Raw genomic sequence first — 17,452 nt, forward strand, 5'->3', positions numbered from 1 at the left:
TTGGAGTAGGGCAGCCTCTACATGTGCTCCAGAAGTAGCAGGTATTTAAGCACACTTCTGAACATTGTATTTTAAAGGAATAGTTTCCATCCTAGCATGAATATACAGATTTATCAGGATTTGGGGGTTGGTTTGGTGTTGTTTTTCTACAACAAAATTTTGATCATTAGCTGAGAGTATTGAGAAACATTTAATTCTTCAGTCTCTTCCAGTTCCCATTAGTGTTACATAAATGCCCCAGTGCTGCATCTGCAGTTGCGCTCTTTGTCAGTGTTGATTACAAATGTAGGAAAAGCCTGAAATACCTGCCTCCTCCTTTACATGCGTGACTTTGAATGTTAGATTTTCAGATTGTTGCTGCCAAGATCTCGTCTCCCATGCATGAAACATGTATGACTTTTCACAGTGTTACTTAATCTGAAATATTCCTTTTCAGCTAGCAGTTTGGCAGGGACTTTCCCAGACATGTGGTGTAGCTCAGATGATTCATTGCTTTATGCTTCTCCATTTATAGGGTTGCAAAATTCAATAAAACAGCAGTTCAGCTTTTAATCTGACTCAGTAGTTTGTGGAGCAGCAGAACAGTCAAGAGAGTCTTTAAGGCTGCCTTTGTCTTCTGAAATTAATTGCTTGATTTTTATTATGCACTTACAGGAATTTGTAACTGTCTTGGTGCGAGACCCCAGGATACAGAAAGAAGACTCATGGCATTCTTACATAGACTATGAGATATTTATTCATGTAAGTATGAAAATATGAGAACAGATTCTTCAGGCTCTTATTGCTGTTTCTGTCCAAGCCAGGGTTGTCTTTGGGATATAAATGGAATTTCTGCTTCTCAGATGCTGGAGGCTATTATTCTCTTTTTAACAAGTAGGGTGCAGTGGAACAGGTAAAGTGGGTTTGCCAATGGCCATTTCATAGGTCTGGCAGAGCTGGGGTTGAGCCTAATGTGTTCACATGTGCATTCCACAGTGTCTTGCAACAATCCTTAGCTTTACTTATTGACTAGAAGACTGTTACAGTCAGTGATATCTTACCGTCGTAGAAGAATGTTGATGTTCAGGTATTCATGGGAAAATAACTTCCTTTTCAAGTAATTATCTGGTTATTTGTACTTTAAATTCTCCTCTGTTTTTTTTGCCAGGTTAGTGGTTGCTGCAATGTGGTTGTTTTCAATGTGGTTGTACCTTGATATTATGCTAATTTAGTGGTGCTTGGATGTGTAAAGTTTGGGTTTGTGATTGTAGTCCACCATATGTTAATGGGAATGCACTTGGCATTATGGTGCTTTTGTGCCATAAATCTGTATTATACATAATTTTGTTTTCTTGATTTTTCTTTGGTGGATGACGTATGGAAGGCATTATCCTAATTTTTCAAATCAAGATCCAAGGATTTTAATTGCAGTGTAAAACAAAGGTATTGGAGAGCACCAAGTTACATGATTAATTCTTGGCACAATACCAAAAGCATTTCCTTATTGTGTGGAAGAGTTCAGCAGTTAGTGTATGAGAGCAAGCAGTCAAATGATGACTTATTAAATGTCTGTGTGATAAGTACTTCTCTCCTGTGTGGCAGTCAGAGTTGTGAAACTTTTTAATTTGCAATGTGTTTCAGTACCACTTCCAAAGTAATCATATTTTTCATTTCTGGTAAATAGAAATTCTGTAGATTTGGTAGGATGGGTGCTGTATTACTGTTTCACAGACATCAGTGCCTCTGAATAAAAGTGTATTAAGGTTTTCTGAATGACTGCTGAGTTGGGGAGATGTTGTTTAGACCCAATGTGTCTTCATTCAACTCCAGCCGTTAGCTAAGCCCCACACAGCTGCTTGCTCACATCCCCTCTGCCCCACCAGCAGGATGGAGGGAGGAGAATTGGGGAGGTGGAAGAGAGAAAACTCATGGGTTGAGATAAGAACGGTTTAATAATCAAGATGTAGTAATAACATTAATAATCATATTAAGTAGTAATAATAACAACACTAATAAAGAAAATTTGAAAAGAAAAATAGATAAAACTGTAGAAAGACGAGTGATGCAAACAAAAACATATGCTCAGCGCCAGATAACCCATGCTCAGTGGCTGTCCCCAGCCAACCTCCACCCTAGTTTGTTGCTGAGCATGATGCCATATGGTATGGAATATCTCTTTGGTCAGTTGGGATCAGCTGTCCCAGCTGTGTTTCCTCCCAGTTTCCCATCACCCCCAGCCTGCTTGCTGGTGGGCTGGGGTGAGGAGCAGAAAAGACCTGCCTCTGTGCAAGCAGGGCTCAGCAGTAACTAAAACATCCCTGTGTTACCAGCACAGATCCAAAACACAGCCCCAACTGCTGTGAAGGAAGTTAACTCTCCCCCAGCCAAAGCCAGCATACAGTGATATATCATCCATCACTCGGCATCTCTGAAGCTATCAAGCATCAACTCACTTTCCTGCCACCACAATGCAGAGCTTTAGGAGACCAAGTCCCTATGTCAGTGCTACTACCATCCTTCTCAGTGGCTTTTAGGCCAGCTGAGTTCCCCTTCTACCCAGCTCTTGGAGCATTTATCTTCTTAAGCTGTGCGGTATCCTGGGTGTGCTCCTCTGTTCCAGGAGGCTGACGTCTTTGTGCTCTCTACAGTCTGCATCTTGTGGCTGGCTGGACTTACGGCTCCTGGCAGACAGGGAGGGTGGGCTGGACTGCAGGCAGTTTGCTAATGCAGTCCTGTCTGGTATATGGGATTTAATTTAAATGTATGCTCCGTTGGAAAATTTGGCAAAAATATTTAATTTCCACAAAGTGTTTCTCTTTTGATGAATTGGCGTTTTCCTAGTGAACTAATAGTGTTCTGTGGGAAAATTTCCAAATGCTGCTACTTGCAGAGAGCAGCCGCATTAGTTTCTTTGGTTTGATTTAATTTGGGACCACACACTGGAAAAACTGTGTACCTGTTTGCAGGATTGTAACTAGAATAGCTAGAATATTTTTCCCCTGCAAAGATTGGCATTATCTACTGAAACTTTTTTCTGAGGTCTGTTTTTCCTGCTTCTGTAAGTTGTACTGTAATCCAAATCTCATGCTTTTAAAAAGAAAGCAATGAAAAATATTTCCCTGAGAAGCAGTAGAAACTGTCACCAGTCCTGTCTGAGGTAAAGTCCTTAACATAAACTGAATCAATGTCAAGCTTTCCATTGGTGTCTCGGGCATTAGTATAACATTTTGGATGTGTTGCTAATACCATGCCTGCACTTTAGCTTAAGCTGATTTGCAAATTAAATGTGTTTTTATTTCCCAACAGACAAACAGTATATGCTTTACAAGGAAAACATCCTGTGTTAGACGACGCTATCGAGAATTTGTTTGGCTGCGACAGAGGCTTCAGAGCAATGCAGTGCTTATGTGAGCAACTTTATATGTCAGTCATGGAGGGATGGATTGTTTCATCCTAATGCAGAGAACTACAGAAATCAGATCTTGAATGTATCCTGTGTTTCTTACTAGCACAAGTTCATTCTGTAGAATGCATTTTATGTGCTTTAAACTCAGAAGAATGTGGTTTGTACTTACAGGCTTTTTTTGGTGAATTCCCCTCTAATTTGTAAGAGACTTGATCTGTATTTTCTTTAGCTATGCACGAGTAGCAGAAATAACAATCTAGTGTAGGTGTTTGCACCTCCTCTTTGTTCTTCTATGTGTTTAGGTCTTGCATGCACTATAGAGACCCAGCCAGATGTGGATGCAGGCTTAACAACTGGAACAGAGAAATCAGATTAGTTTATTTTTCCCCTTTGAGATGTGTGAGAAGCCCTTCAGTTTCTCAGCCTTGTGTTCCCAAATTGATTCCAAGAGCTTCTGGAACATAACCCATGATTTTCACATGCTTGGGGTTGGCGTTTGCTTTCTGCATTTTTCTCTGCTGCTCCACATTTGGTTTTAACTGTGTATTTTTTTCCTGTTTATAAAGACAGCTACCTGAACTGCCATCCAAAACTCCCTTTTTCAACATGAACAATCCTAATCACGTGGACCATCGCCGTCAGGGTCTGCAAGAATTCCTGGAAAAGTGAGTACAGCCTATCCAGAGGTGTTGGAATTTTTATGAGGTCATCAATTTCTGGTTTAAAATAGCTCATCTCTGGTACTTGAGAGCCACCATGTGGTCATCTGTACATGCTACACATTTAGTTATATTTTTTACTTGCACTGTCATAATTCATACACGTGACTTCAGCTCTATTGGTTGGTTAGAAGGAGGCTTCAGCTGGCTCTCTTCCATTGTGTTTCATTGCACTGATTATAGATAATAGGCTTAAATTTAAATCACTTTGCAATTGCATACTAAGTTTGGGAGATCTTTCACTGTGATGTCTATTTCTAGCTTTCAGTAAGGAGCTGGATATTCTTGTACAAAGAAAGCCCCCCCTTTATGTTCATGGAAAATCAGCGTCTCTGTGGGCTAAACCCCTGTGAGCCTGGGAGAATTCTCTAGTGAGATCTCCTAACACAGAGCTTTCCTATAATGCAAATTGCTTTGTTTACCAATCCCACTAGCATAAGCAAGCTCTAGCAGCTGTGACCATTTTCAGTGCAGCTGCAATCTGTATAAAATCATTCATCATGTTTAGCTAGACCCTGACCTGCATTTCAAGGGAGTAGTGTATGAGTTCCAGTACTGCATCCCTCAATCCCACTGCTGTGACCACTTCACCTTCTGCAGAGGCTGAGCCCCTGTTGGGGTTATTTTCTGCTTTTTCTGTGCCATACTTGTGCCCTGGCACTGCTGGTGTGAGAGCAGGCTACTCACAGCTGCTGGAGCAGGAGCTGTGTGTGCCTCTGGCTGTCTTTAGCTGCTGCTCGGGGTAAGGGCATGGTGAAACACTGCAAGTAGAGGCTATTCATCTTCTTTCCAGTCAGTGTATTATAAGCCTCCCTAACAGACAACAAATCATTGGTCCCGAGGTATATTTGTTAGGCTTAGCAGCTGAAGGCAGGGACAGCTAACTGCTGCAGGAATAATATTCTGCATGCAGTTATATGGGATCTGTGGCCAAAAGGTCAGCCAATAAATACTGGCTGAAGGCATGTGAGACAGGGAAGAGAAAGCAGAAAAGGATTAGAGGGTATTTTTACACCTCAGGAAAGAAAAGCAGTGAAATGGAAGGGCTGTGCTCCTAGAAGCATGTCAGCAATAATATGAAGAGTGTGGTAGCTCAGGTTCCAGTGTCTGAGCAGTTTTGTCTTAGCTGTGCTGCCCCATGGGGTAGTGCATTTCAAAAAAACACTCTCATTTTGAAAGAGGCCAGTCTGGTAACAAGGTATATCAGCAGCAGGAATGTTTACATCTGCTGTCTGCACTTCAAAAGGCAAAACAGAAAGGTAGATTATCTTAAAAGACATCCTCATGCTCCAATTTGGTGGATGACTGTAGTTTAAATGAATAATGACAGCAGAAAATGACAGCATGTGGAGCATTTCATCATGCTGCTGTTAGTCCAGGAGTGGGAAAAGAGGCAGCTCAGTTGTAAGGTAATGATTTAAATGTTCAAACTTGAGTGCAAGAAAAGTGTCAGCTTTCTCTCAGCCCTGGGGAGCAGTTGGAAGGAATTTTCAGAGGTTGTGTTGAGATGCACTGGGCTGGCACCGTATGTGCTGTGCCATTGCCCTCTGCTGGCTGGCTCCGCTGTGCTGCTGCTGCTCACAGAAGGCATCTTCCTATTGGATCAGCTGCCGTGATGCTTCCCCCACCCCCATTTATGACGCTGAACCAAAGGTTGTGATTCTTCTTCTGAAATTGAATTTTGTGGAACTCCCTAATGATAGTTAGTATAAAATATATGTATACCTAGGTATAATATATAGGTATAATATATGTATGAATGTAAAATATACACATGCATTCTGTATAGATGTATGTTCTATATGTACAATATGCATATATATGTACAATATACATATGTTACACAGATATTACATATAACATACACACTGGAATTTACTGAAGTGCTGGGTCTGGATGCTGCACGTTGTGATACATTAGAAAAGGGGGACCCTAGCCCAAAACTGCTAAGAGAACTCCATTCACCCCAGCAATGACAAGCTCACAATCCTACTGGTGTTTCTTTGTGGCAGTGGCAAGAAATTCAATTCAAACCTATGTGGACGTGTCTGGGGAGAGGTTCACAGGTAACATTTTTAAATGCCTGCCTGTGATGCAGGAATCCCAGGTGTTAGCAGGATCCAAGACATCTCTGAAGAGGGGTTTTAGATCTTTCAAAGTCGTGGTTTGTGCCCTGTGCTGTATGACCAGATTGCTGTAGTGCCTGCCTCTGCAGGAGCCATGTGCCTGAGGAGCCAGGATTGAGCAGCTGGAGGCTCTCTAGTGCTCAGCTTCTGGCCCTGGGAGCACTTCCATATTGCCTGTATGTGGATGGCTGAAGAGCTCTATTGTCCTTCCTCACTTTCCACTCCAGGACAAGTTAGCACAGGGCACAGTGTGTACTTAGAGCCTTTGTGAAGCCTCTCCGTGCTGAGCACAGTAGCGTAAGAATTAGGCCAACAGCTGGGAAGTTAAGCACTAGATTTTGGTGAAATCTGGGAACAGGTGTCCCGTTTTGATTTGGTTTTACTGCACAAATGCAGGGTAAGATCTACTTGTCTTACAGGTTATTATCTCTTGAGTGATGAAGAGCTGTAAAGCTCACTTCTTGTCTGGGCATAATTTAATATTTCAAGAGGCCATTTGCATTAACGGAAGTCAGCTAGCCCCTTTTCAATTATGAATTACTTTGTAAGAATAAGGAAAATTATGTGTTTTTACTACTAAATATCCTCGTCCTTTGAGGATGCCTGTGAATTCTCAGAAAAGTTTATTCTTAAACCAGAGATCAAAATTAAAACACTATCTTAAAATTTTAGTTTCTGCAAGATCCTCTTTGTTTTCGTCCATTTGTAGCTGGGCAGGTCTAACTTTGGGATTTAGATTACCCTCAGAGAAGATCAAGTGGGTTTCCTCATGAGAAAATGAATTGAGAAAGCCATTTTGAATGAAATGTTCAGTTGATGACTTTTTTTATTGAATATAGTCGGATCCCAAAAACTTGCATGATTTATGGAGAAGGATTACTCTTCAATTACTTTTCAGACATGCAGTTTATGACGGGGTAGAAGACACTGAGAGTTTTGAGAAACAAAATGCATGGATCCACAGGGACTACAGGGTATCCACAGTGCTGCTGCTGCAGAGGGCCATGCATTGGGCTTGCTGGGAGCCAGGGTGAGGAAGCCACCCAAAATTCATCTGCCTAAGGCAGAGCCATTTTCTGAAGGCGTCTGGTGTCAGGCACCTCCTTGCCTTTTCCAGTCCCATGAGCTGCAGCTGGTGAAGGGTCAGAGGTCTCTTCTGGAGGTGTCTCCACTGGGTGCTGTCTCAGGGATGTGAAAGCAGGAGACTGGCTCCTAAAGGGATGGATGCCAGCTTGCCCCTGCCACCGGCTCAAGCAGGAGCATTGGCAGTTGTGGGGCAGGTGGAACCACCTTGGACAAGTTCCCTCTCTCCAGAGGAGCCTTGCTGCTATTTCCTATCTGGTGAGAGAATAATGTGTAGCAGGCACATGTGGCTTAATCTTCTCCTAACCACACACATTATCACATACCCAACAGTTGCTTCACAGTTGCTTAATATCAGTAACATTTCCTCCCATATAAAAAGTGAACGAGGAAACACAGTCATTTTTTTAAAAAGAGGAAACTGGGGCTTTGTTTGGTGTGGGCTGGGAATGAGAGGCTGGATGCTCAATAGAGGGCACCACAGCACAGGCTGTCATCCGTCTCTCAGCTCCTTGGGTTTTTCCCTTGCTCTCATGAGCTGATATAAATGGGCAGAGTAAATTTGTCGAAAACAAAATCGGAGTGTTAACCTTCCACACACATTCAAGTATGCATCTGTCATTGTATTAGGTTACAGTAGATACAGGAAATCTTTAGTTAGGATTAGGTTGTACTGTTCAGCCATATGTTGTTTTTCTCCAGCAGAACAGTGTATAATATACATAATAAAATCATGGTGAAGAAAACCAGATTTTGGACCTTGTCCAAATAACAAAAAACACATGCTTATTTCTTTTGTAAATATTCTTGCCATAACACAGGAAAAGAGAAATATTCCTCACATAGTATCCAGCATTTCCTAAAAAATGACATTATTTCTTCTGCTTGTGATGTTTTTCAGTCTTGCTTCTTTAAAGGTCTAGAGATCACGAGCATTTACTGAAAGCTTACAAACAAAGATTCACATGGCTGTGAATAAAAAATTACTTTATTATCTCTAATTCTAATGTAGAGCCTTATCTTACAGCCCCCTTAATCACATAAGTAGTCATTATGCATGTGAGCAATCTGGCCAAGAGGAGTGAAATCTCTGACAAGTAATGACTACTGATGGGATCAAGACTTGCAGGGTTTACCCTTTCGTTCTTCTTGCATAGAAGGTCTGTTGTTCTCTTCAATGCGCCCAGTCAGTTTACAGGAATGATTACCATGAGCCGTGACTCTCCCGGTAGCGCTGATTTCCATCACTGTGAGCACAGCCCTGCCTGGCACTGGCTGCAGGGAAAGTGCAGAAGCGGCGCTGGGAGCGCTGCCGGCTGTGCCGGGACCGCGCACGCGTCCAGCCTCCGTGAAGACATCCGAGCATTGATGCTCCTCCCTTCCTCCTGCCTTTTTAATTTGTTAGGTGGTGGTTTGTAATTTTCATTTTTTAAGCCCTTGAAGCCAAGTCTACTTTTTAAATGTCAAGCCCTTCACACAGTGAGCCCCCAGGACAGCAAAAGCCCTCAGAGAGCAACTGCTATAGCAGTACTAAATACTACTAGTACCATCTGGTGACAAATGTGTGGGTATTCCCTTGAAGAAAGAGTATTTTGAAGGGAAAAGCATAACACTAACGGGTGTCTTACACGTATTTATTTTACATTTTGGTTGCTTGAAGCTCGCAATTAAAAAGCAGTCTAACCTGTTGGTTAAGAGGGGGTGGGAAAAGCAGCAGTTATTTTTTAATTAAGAGAAAACAGAAATTCTTCAAGGGTAAAACCAGGTAAAAGGTATTTGTATATCTACTTTCAGGATGGTCTTAAATTATTTGCAAAATGCATTGGGTGTTTCAATGTGAACACATAGTGAACACACATGTGTTCACACATGTGAACATATACGTATATGAGTGTGGGTGTGATTAGCTTTATGAACATCTTTCCATTTCTGCACCTTGGTTTCTCTTCACTCCCTTCGCCTCCAGATGGCACTATGAAGCAGAAAAGAAAATTACTGTGAAATAATGAGTCCAATGTAAAGTAAAATTGGAAATTGAATTATAGCTGCAGAAAAAGGACAGTAGCCTTGAGGTCCTGATCAGTCTGTACTCTTATCACTTTTGTTTGCTGTTCCATGTGTTAGGTTACTGCCGAGTTAATAACAGTGCTTTAGCAGTTCAAGGCTTAGCAGAATTGTACTGGACATGAAATAAAGCTAAAATGAATTTGTGTCCAATATCATTGACATTAGTGCTCATTACTTCTCTGGTGTAATGCCTCAAACCATCTAAAATCAATTTTAAAGATTACCCGTTATTTTATAAAGAAAATAAAATACATTTCAAACAGCAACAGAGCTGTAAGTGTAGTGTAATCTCATGAACAGTTAGTTACTCGTGTTTTCACTGGTTGGCAGGAAACTTTTGAAGGTACAGCAAGAGGAAAATCTGTGAAACTAAATGCCATTCAAAGAATTTAATGACTTGGCTTTTTGCTGTGTTATTTGGCATTAGACACGCAAATGTTAGAATTGCAGAAATGTGCATCTCCTCACTGTGCCTGGGAAAAACAGTAACTGTAGTTACTCTACAGGAAACTCAGGCGGCACATTATTTTTCTTTTGGTTTTCTTCTTTTTGTTTTTAGTTTTGGTTTGGTTTTTTTTAAGAGAAGTAGAATATTTACTCTCCCAATTGCATAAACTGTAAAAGTGGATTTATTGTTTGGAATGATACCTCTGCTTTTTGTTGCAATGTTTGTCTTTGTTTGGAATGTGTGTTTTGATCAAGAGTCAAGGCTGAAATCCTCTTTTAGTGGCTGCTGAATGATGGCTTTTCAAACTGTAATCATGAAGCTGTTGCTGTCAAGGTGTGTGGACCTGTAAATTCTGTTTTGAACCAGTTTTACACAGCCTTTGCTGGACTTTAGACTACAAAGACTATTAATTCATTACCCACATTGATTTTACAGACGTCTATTTGCAATTAAAATGGTGAGAATTCGGACTGGATTAAAAAGGCTTTCTCTGTGTGTGAAAGTGTGCTTGTTTTGAACTTCAGCAAAATCTGGTCTTTCTGAGACTGAATTTCACCCACACCTGGTAGATCATTAGGGTCGTTGGAGACATTTCCTCATTGGAAGGTGTCAGAGTTATTTGGTTGAGACTACGTGTTCACCTAGGCAAGTGAAATGTGCATGCACACAAGTATCTCGTGGTTTCATGTAGAGATCTCTTACTACTTATTTTAATTTGACAGATTTTTATGGGCTTGAATGAAGCCAGAAATCCTTTTGTGTGTTTATTAAATGTTATTGTAATCTTGGCCGCTTTAGAGAACAGTTTTCAGAACGTATTTGTGTTTAAAATGTTACAGTCCAAACACACCATTAATCTTATTCTAGAGAAGGAACTAATCAGTTACACTTTTCATTTTAGTCAGAGTACCTTTAAAATGCAATATTTCTTCCTGCTCTTACTAGTTCTTACATTAATGTCATCTCTTGTTTCCTCTTGCACAGCAATGACTTTTTTTGGTAAAAACTGTAGCCTAAACGGGTATAAATAAGTAAATATTGAGTCTGAGTAGCTTTGAGAAGTTTAAAGATATTTTAATAATTTTATGTGGAGCATTCTTCGGCGTGGTCATAACCTCTGACATCTTTATTACAATACACACAAATTGAAGAAGTTTCTTGTTAATCATTCTAGGATTTGTATAGTAAAGAATTCCTTCTTTAAAGAAATGTTGAAGAAAAGTTGTGTATCTTTTCTTTAAAAATAGAGACAATGATCCTCAATTCTCAGGCCTTGGAAAAGTCTCTCTGCAACCTTGTGTGTTACTGGAATGTATTGTATTTTGTTTGCTTTCACGTGTTTTAAGTAAATACTCTGTGCTAAATTTATTTGGAGGCTTAATTTAAAATATATATGAACCAAATTTTAAAACCTATTTTTGAAAATAATAGCTGGAATTAAATAAAATTTAAGAGTCCCTGAAAACTATCTGCAAGTAAATTAAAACCAGTGCAACAGTGTAAATAATTTTGACCTGTGTTGGCTCAGTTGTTGACAGGTATTCCAAAGTCCTAATGTTGCACATGTATGAAGTCTCTTACACACTTCTTTACTCCACCAAACAAATCGGTGACTTGTAATTTTTATAAAAGCTTGGCTGTTTTAAAAAAGGGAGATACCAAAGTTTCGTAAGAGTATATGCCTCTAACTGCCTAAAAATCATTAATTGATCCATGTGGTAATAGCAGATGGTTAAATGGAAGAAATGTCCTTGAAGTTATTCTATTAGCAGATGTGCCTAACTATTAGCTTCATGTTTTTACTCACCTAAAATTCCAAATAATGTAATAAGAAAGTAACACGCACCTAATCATTTTAATATGTTCATTGCCTTCTGTTACTCATTTAGGATTCATCTGAAAACTTTAAAAGCAGGACATCATTTAGAATTTGTTCTGGGAAAACACTTCAGAATATATACATATTCTGTATACATTCTGTACATATATATGTGTGTGTGTGTGTGCAGGTTATATATAAACATTTGCCTTTTTTTCCTTTTCCAGGATCCTACAAGATGCATTATTGCTGTCAGATAGTAGGCTTCACCTCTTCCTACAGACTCAGCTAAGCCCAGAAGACATGGAGGCCTGTGTCTCTGGACAGACCAAATTCTCTGTTGCTGATGCCATTCTCAGTTTCGCCTCTCTGAACAGACGTTTCCCTATAGAAGATGAAGAGGAAAAAAAAGGAAAAAACGATGCAGACTCTGATTCAGAGAGGTGATTTCTGTATATCCTTACTTTCTGAGATTATATATCCATACATACACGCGCACATGCTTCACTTTTTTGTTGATGTAATACTAAGATAATGAAAAAATTAATTGACTGAGATTTTATTGAGCTGTGACAGCTCATCATAGAAGTCTTCACACACACCTCCACACTGAATTAATGAATGCAGTAGAAATTCAATTATCTGCATTCTGATTATGTGAATTTCATTTAGTCAGACTTGAATTATTCGCGTTTAAATTATCTTGCTAAAAAAATATCCAACTGCACTCCAAATGGCTAATTAAAAGTCCAAATTTCCTGTCTCTCTTTGTGACTGGAGATAATTAAAGTTCTCCTCTGTTACTCAGGCTTTGAGTGTGTTGTGAAAACCAATTTCCTCCTTTTATTTTTTTTTTCCTCCCCCCTCTCCCCTTTTCTGCAGTTCATCCTCCGGGCTCGGACCTAGTGATGACAGCATTTCATGTGGATGTAAAGCAAGCCCAGCTTCTGAAGAATCATGAAAAATCATTCCTGTATTGCACCCTTAAGGACAGTACAGAGCAGTTTCTGCTTTGTTTACTGGTTATGTGTACCACACAAACAGGGCTGTCTGGTAACATGTACCTAAAAGACCCATTGTTAATGCAACCATATGTCCTTACAAAATACTCAAAACAGACCTTGATACTATATTTTGGGTGATTTTTTTTCCATGTATCTTGGTGTAGGTCTACATGCCACCTATTTATGTTTTTGTGACTATAAAAATCTGAGTATTGGGTAAGTCATGCTCTTCTGACATATGTGGCAGCTTAAATAATTCCTTCAGTGAGTGCGTGTCTTGGATTTGAAAAATAAAGATAACTTAATTCCTCATCTTAAAAGTTGGTATATCATATCAAACATATTCAAAGCATCTTTTAGTCATTTGCATCAGAGAAGTTTCATCTTTAGAAGTCATTTGACATTGGTGATGAAATTACACACCCCACCAAGGTACTCACTTTTTAAAGTAGCTCAGCAACATCAGCAAAACAACATTCATACAAACTATATGCTGCTGACAATTTGAGATATAAATACATCTTCCTCTGGTCCTTCTGTAATGTTTATGGAAAGACTGGTTTTATCATGCGTAAGTACTGAAGGCAAAAATTCTTGAGCATGGTTGCTTAGAAGTTTAGAAATATAAATAAAAATTACATCATTTCTAGGCTTGCTGGAGATTCTCAGCTCCCAGGGAATTATGGATACTTGTTCCCAGTGAAAAGCCTGGATGAGGTCCATGAAAACCAGCGGCTGAATTTTGCACTGACCTCGCTAGGGCCAGGCTTTCACCCAACATGTTTAACTTTAGGCATCTATGTTTGAAGGTGCTGGTAGAGGTGTTTTAGTTCAGCAGCTGAAGTGGGGAGTATCCCCCTCTGTGAGATGATGATAATCACATAGCTGTAACACCCTGCATGGATGTGGCCCTCTCCACTCTCCGTGAGCAACAGGAGCTGCTGATTTCATTGTGGCTGTAGTTACCACGTTGGAATATTGACTTTTTTTCACAACCAAAAGGCAGGCTTGAACACAACTTCTTAACCACCAACACTTATTTTGATTAAGTGTCAGTTTTGCTCTTTATTGTTCACAGCAGCTGCGCAGTGTCTTGTCCCAGATCCTGTCAAAGGAGTATGTTTCACTGTGGTGTTGTATTTATATTTGACATTTAACTGCTATTAAAAAGAGCTAGGGGGTCTGATCACCCTAGCAAAGCTCCCATTAACTTCAGTGCGGTAGTTACCAGCCTAGAAATGGATGTAAATACATGCTCCTTTTTTTTTTTTCCTTTTTTTTTTCCTTTTCTTTTTAATGAAAACTGTGGTTACTTTCAAAGAAGGGGCATTTTAAACCTGTGAATTACACAAACAATAGATTATTAAATAGACAGCTAGTAAGGGGTAGCATAAACATGTGTGGGCATATTTTTTTCTTTTAAAGCATCCAGCTGGGAATCTGTGTAATTTTAGAAACAGGTTTTAGTAGCCTGAGAATAACATCTCTTAGGTAACTACTTTAAGCCACTGTATTTTGTTGATGGTAGCACTTTGTAAGATAAATATGTGTGTTTCTTTTTGCTCGGTCTTACTGAATTGCACAAATGTATCTACTCACCATCTCAGCTTCTATGTGAGTTAGCAGTAATGCTATTTTTAATGTAGAAGTGGTAACTTTAATTAAAGCAACAAGTAATCACTAAAAGCAGCTTAAAAATAGCTGTTACTGCCAGTCAGAGATTTTGATTACTTGATTTTTTTTTTCTATATTATTTTTAAGATGGCACACTTCAAAAAATTGTTTAGCAAATTTATTTAAAAGATGGGAAGGATTTAAAAAGAAAAACTGGAATATTGTTGAGAAGAATATTACCATTTTTATTTAAGACAATGTAGGTTTTTCTTTTGTTTTAAAAGATTGAGCTAAACTCTTGAAGCACTTTACAGTTCTGGCTTACTAACACATCCTCAGTACCTGGCAAAAATTACAGAAACACAAGGTTTGGAGAGGCTTTGTGGCTAAATGTGTTGTTTAATTCTGGGAGCTTATCAATACGCCAGCGAGTATTTTCCAAATGAAAATGTTTCTGAAATAAATACTTGTTTTCTAATAGCTCTATTGTTATTCTCTTATTTTGTCATTCTGTTTAAAAAATCTAAGACTACTATAACTTTCCTCTCAGCTTTGACAGGAATTTGTTCAAATATTTATCTTTTGAATGTTGTTTGTGTAGCTGGTGTTACTAGAATTTTACTTCTAATGGGGGAGGGAAAGTACTCCATGCTCTCCAGTATGTCTCCTTTATGTATCAGCTGTATATAATCACATATAAAGGCTTTAAGGCATTTTGTTTCATTGGAACATTAAATGTAACTTTTACAAATGTAAATGTTAAACAAAAAATAATTCTAATGTCTTTTTTCACTTTAATGATTTGGTAATTTTTCAGCACTATGACACACAGTTTGATCAGTTGTCACTGGTATTTTGATTCTCATTTTTTAGTTTTGAACAATGCTGACATTTCCTGCTTGCTTTTTTTTAAAAAACAGGATAATACCTAATTTATAAATTAGAAGTAGTAATCAGATTACATTATATCTGATTGCATTCAAAAGCTTTTTTTCCTCTTTTGCTTATAGCTTTACATCCTCATTTTTATGATGATTTCTTAAAAGCTTTTAAGTAATTAAATAAAACAAGTTACTACTTTCTAGCTCATGTTTAAACCTGACAGTGAGGTTTCCTTTATTTCAATATCAATATCCTAATCACTTTATGACTTACCATGTGTAATTTACTCTTCACTTATTTTTGTAATATGTGTATATATACATAAATATATGTATACATATATATATGGTATCTATATGTGTGGATATATTTACACACTGTGTATACACACACACACACACACACTCTGTTGTGTTTGGGTTTTTACTTCTTTATATTTTCTACAACAAAAATAGCAAAGAAACTCCACAAAGATGGTGTATTTGGAGTGAAAATCGTTGTTTACATCACATTGTATTTCTATAAGCATGGAGGGAAATTTACATTCTAAATCCAAATTTACATTCTAAATCCCACGCTGTAGAACAGTGCAAACTTCAGTGTCCGCGTTTTTTTTTTTGACAGGTGACATACTGAATTTGTTTTCCTGATTAGTATTTAAGTTTTATATAATTACAATGAATTATTAGTATTTAAGTTTTATATAATTACAATGAATTATTAAAACAAAAAATGTTTGTGACTTGCTCTGTTATACACGGTATGGATAAGAAGAAGAATAAACCTTGTATGGTCCTATGTCGTTTCCCTGTAATTGCAGGACTAGGCTCAGGGCTAAGGACCGGGGGCTTTACTTTTTTTCCCTAGCTTTTACCACGTGGCAAAAATGTAAATAATAATTTCCAGTCTCAGGTTGGTTCTTTTCAGGAAAGGCCTAAACGCTTTAGGAAATTATTACATAATTATTCTCTGCTTCGGTGTTCAAAATGCACCATAACGGGTTAAGTCGCTTCTTTGCCTTCTGGAACAAAACCTCCTTAGAAATGAATTCAAGTGGCCTTGCCAAACAGAAATCGAGCTGTGGCCTTCGGGAGCCCGTGTTCGCTCCGCGGCCGCGGCCGTGGCCGCGTGTGCGCGGGGCTCCGCCGCCGCTACGAGCGCCGAGCGGCCGGGAGCACTGCAAAAACGGGGAGACGGGGAAAAACACCGAAACAACCAACGGCGGGGAAAGGGAAAAGGACGGCAGCATCCCAGACCGCGCTCCCCGCTGCTCCCGGCCCTTCCTCGCGCCGCCCTGCCTCGCCCCGGGGCCCGGAGCGGAGCGGCCGGAGCCTTACCTGGCGCCGCCGCGCTCTCCGCCCCGCTCCGCCCCGCGCCCGCTGCTCAGCCGGCGGGGCCGCCCAGCCTTCATCCGGTAACTCGTGGCAACCGCAGCCCTTGGCAACGGCGGAGGGGGAGCCGGGGCGGGGGCGGCCGCCCGCGCTGCCGCAGCGCTCCCTGCCTCCTTCCCTCCCTCCCTCCCTGCCTCCCTCCCTCCTTCCCTGCCTCGCTGCCGCCCCCGCGGAAGGAGGGGCCGCGCCCGCGCCGCTCCGCACTCGCCGCCGGGCGCCAGGGGGCGCTGTGCGCCAGCGGGAGGCGCCGCCGGGCGGGGCCGGGGCGGAGCGGGCGCGGCCCCGCGCAGGGAGCGCGCTCCGCGGGCGCGGCGCTCCGCGGGGGCGGCCCGGCCGTTTTGGGTCATTTCTGGGTTTTCCTGCTCCCCACCGGCTGTCCCCATCCCTGAGCTGCTCCCGCAGCCGCGCAGCCGGTATGGCGGGGGCATCACCTGCCGCCTCACGGGGAAGCCCCCGCCCCCCCCAGCACCGACCCGCACAGCTCCGCCGCATTTTGAAAGCACATGTTGCTATTTATCAGTTAATTTATTTATATTTTTATACCGAGGCAGTTAGGCGGGCCCAGGTATGGCGTTTGGCGGCCTGGGTGGCTCATAAATGGAGGCCTTTGTGCGGAACAGCGAGAGCCAAAAGGCCTTGTGTCACCCGGTTATGTAAGACACAATCTCGCCTGAAAATGCACAATGAATCGGGAAGGATTTATGTAATTAATTGACCAGTCTTAACCTGTTATCGTGATGTAAGGAATTTGGAACTCATTAATTTGGGCCCTGACAGATTTCATATTAGAGCTGGCAAATATGGATTGAGCCTCTTATTCTTGTAGCAGCTGGAATTTCCATGACAGTGAGGATTAGTGAAGAAGACCTATTGCTCAAGTCAAACTGCCTCTTTTGTAATCAGCAGCCCTGCTC

General features: G+C 40.6%; 1 protein-coding gene across 1 annotated transcript in view; it reads left to right on the top strand.

The window, feature by feature from the left end:
* SNX10 (sorting nexin 10) overlaps positions 1 to 14,745 on the top strand; it is a 35,019-nt gene extending 20,274 nt beyond the window's left edge. The window contains exons 3-7 of the mRNA XM_064412761.1: positions 655 to 741; positions 3,286 to 3,386; positions 3,952 to 4,050; positions 11,875 to 12,090; positions 12,530 to 14,745. Of these exons, the coding sequence (XP_064268831.1) occupies positions 655 to 741; positions 3,286 to 3,386; positions 3,952 to 4,050; positions 11,875 to 12,090; positions 12,530 to 12,608 (582 nt within the window). The 3' untranslated portion in view covers positions 12,609 to 14,745. The remainder of the gene's footprint in view (positions 1 to 654; positions 742 to 3,285; positions 3,387 to 3,951; positions 4,051 to 11,874; positions 12,091 to 12,529) is intronic.
* Positions 14,746 to 17,452: the final 2,707 nt, after the last annotated feature.

The sequence above is a fragment of the Passer domesticus genome, chromosome 1 (assembly GCF_036417665.1).
Source record: "Passer domesticus isolate bPasDom1 chromosome 1, bPasDom1.hap1, whole genome shotgun sequence".
Lineage (NCBI taxonomy): Eukaryota > Metazoa > Chordata > Aves > Passeriformes > Passeridae > Passer > Passer domesticus.